This window comes from Rhagoletis pomonella, unplaced genomic scaffold, assembly GCF_013731165.1.
Source record: "Rhagoletis pomonella isolate Grant_MI unplaced genomic scaffold, Rhpom_1.0 Rhpom_scaffold_00002, whole genome shotgun sequence".
In the NCBI taxonomy this organism is placed as follows: domain Eukaryota; kingdom Metazoa; phylum Arthropoda; class Insecta; order Diptera; family Tephritidae; genus Rhagoletis; species Rhagoletis pomonella.
The window spans coordinates 93,704,641-93,707,298 of record NW_023458556.1 but is presented as its reverse complement, the minus strand read 5'-3'; the positions used below and the strand labels follow the sequence as shown (position 1 = coordinate 93,707,298).

The following is a 2,658-nucleotide window of genomic DNA, read 5'->3' as shown; positions in this document are numbered from 1 at the left end:
ACAAGCACTTATTAACATACATATGTATGTACATCCATATGTAAGTATGCAGGTGAATTTGTGCATACTATGGCTGCGACTATCCGCATATTCGTTTATCCGTTCGGATATTCGTGTATAAAGAAAAAATCCAGATATCAAGTTAATATGCGTTCTCTTTTATTATCCGGGATATGCGGTTAATATACAGATATCTGGTTAGTATCAGCTCTCTTTTGTTATCCGTATAACCGGGTAATATCCGCTCATTTTGTTAATTGGATATCCGGGGTTTTTTTTTCATCAGATATTCGAATATCTGGACAATACGGATATTCAAAAAATCTGTATAGAGCCCCTAGCGCTAGTGCATACCAGGGATGTTGCGATTATTTGCATTCGCATTCGTCATGCGAATGATTCGCATCATTTTACATATTCGCATCAAATGCGAATATGTACATGGCCAGAGCGCGCAGTTAAGGATCCCAAAGCTCACAATCGCATCGTAACGCACATACATATATGTTATGATTGTTTCAATTTAACGTTTAGTATTTTACAGGCAAAACAACCCTTGTACCCTGCTGCATGTCGTAGAAAATAGAAATACATATGTAGATCTAATTGGGCGCCCTCAAATATGTTCACATTTTTTGTTAATGTCTGCACTTTATCCTCTTTTTGTGATGACCTGTAAAATATTTCAGTGATATTTATTGTTTTAACTTAGTTGTATTAATAGTTACACGTTTTAGTTAATTTTTGTACTTTATTCGTCGAAAGTGAGCAATTTTTTGTGCTGCCGGCCTTATATACGACCCCATAAGAAATCGCCTCATGGGAGAAAAGGCAGCAAAATTATTTTTCTGAAATGTAATAGGTCGCTTTTGAACTTTGTCTACTAGATTAAAACACTGTATAGATTAAACATTGGTTCAATGTTCTAATAATTTATAAAACGATGACTTAAGTTGATTATAGCTTTTAATGATATTACAACCATTCCCATTCGCATGTGAAAAATATGACATTCGAAACATCCCTAGTGCATACGCATGCACTTGAATGAATAAAGAGAGAACTGCGGGAAACCAGCTGGCTTTATTAATGTGGCATTGAATTCGTGGCTACTCCAATACTAGTAGTAATGCGAACATACATATTTACATTTGCATTTGCAATGCATACAGATTTGCAGCCAGAGCAAGAATCTCCTAATTTGATGGAGCTTTTCTTATACACTTTGTGCGAATGCTCATACTTTCGAAGCTGGCTCATAACAAGTTTCTGTATATAAAAGTTGTTTATTTACGAAACTAAACTCAGTCTAATTCAGCAAAAACCAAATTCTCAGCGCAAGTAGCGGGAAAACATACAAGTTGTACACCAGCGCCAGTTGGCTGGACAAACACTGGCGGTTCTCTGGAGATTCCAAAAACAACATGTCGCAATCCTTCGTGCAACTAACCACCGAGCAACTGCAGTCACTGCTCGATTCGGTGCGTTTAGCAGCCGTTGCCGCGGCCAATTGTGCCGCCCCAGCAACAGTGAAAATGAAGGGCACCTTCGTGTATTGCAATAGTCGCCTCGGTGATCAACATGATTACGATTATGTTCAGGAGTTTATTTCAGCGGTACTCGCCTACAAAGATATGGAATCGATCAGCGACGAGGACGCGCTGAAAAGTATTGCAATTCTTTTCTACAGTGAGGCAGCGATATGGTGGCAAGGTGTGCGTAAAGAGGTACAAACTTGGAATGAGGCCATCGCATTGATTCGTGAACACTATGCGCCTGCAAAGGACGCTTACCAAATTTATATGGAGATTTTCGAAGAAAAACAGGATGATGTAACTAAGATGAGTACCTTTGTGAGTCGAAAGCGTGCACTACTCGCACAATTGCCAGAGCATCGCCACGACGAGGAGACGCAGTTGGACATGATCTATCCTTTGTTGAATATCAAATATCGCCGCGGGTTATTACGACAGGATATTCGTACATTTCGCGAATTGCTCGAACGTGGACGTATTATTGAACACAACTTTAGTCAATCCGAAAAAGAGCAGAATATTAAAAAACACACAAAAGACTGAAATAAACAAAATTTTCCTTATGGGAATACGATTCGGCAACCAAATTAGAATAAATGAATTTTTTTCAAAGAACTTGGACTTTGCTTTTGTTAAATCGAAATATTTCTGTTGAAAATAATTATAATGTGTAGTAGATTATATCCACATATTGTATTAGAATAACTATTTATAACAGTCGGGCAAACCTGGTCAGTCAACAATATTTGTAAAAGAATGACGGTCAGGTAACACTGGCCATGCAATAAAATCATAATCCATCTGAGCATCAAAGCGGACAGACGTGTACATATAAAACGCCTACAACGTCAGGTGTGGACAAGAATTTCCAGTTAACAGTAAAATAAACTTAAGCTAATGGCAGACAAGCAAAAAATTGCAAATGCCTTACGCGATTTGGGAATCGCTTTTCCAGAGACAGCTACGTTAAGACAATTAAAAACTCTTTTGTCATCAGCCATTGGAGCACCGCCGGAGGAAAGTGGATGCTCTGTCGAGGAATCGGCAGCCAGCAGCCAAAGTCCGGAAGCCCCAATAATTGACAACGGAACTTCAGCAGGGACAACGGTGATTAGCGGAACTT

General features: G+C 38.9%; 1 protein-coding gene across 1 annotated transcript; it reads left to right on the top strand.

The window, feature by feature from the left end:
- Positions 1-1,134: 1,134 nt before the first annotated feature.
- On the top strand, positions 1,135-2,209 carry LOC118734194 (activity-regulated cytoskeleton associated protein 1-like). The gene has a single exon (XM_036463917.1). It carries the CDS (start codon positions 1,425-1,427, stop codon positions 2,076-2,078), a length of 654 nt encoding a protein of 217 aa, XP_036319810.1. The 5' UTR covers positions 1,135-1,424; the 3' UTR covers positions 2,079-2,209.
- Positions 2,210-2,658: the final 449 nt, after the last annotated feature.

Coding starts and splice junctions, on each gene's coding strand:
- LOC118734194 (XM_036463917.1), top strand. CDS start 1,425: ATGTCGCAATCCTTCGTGCAACTAACCACCGAGCAACTGCAGTCACTG.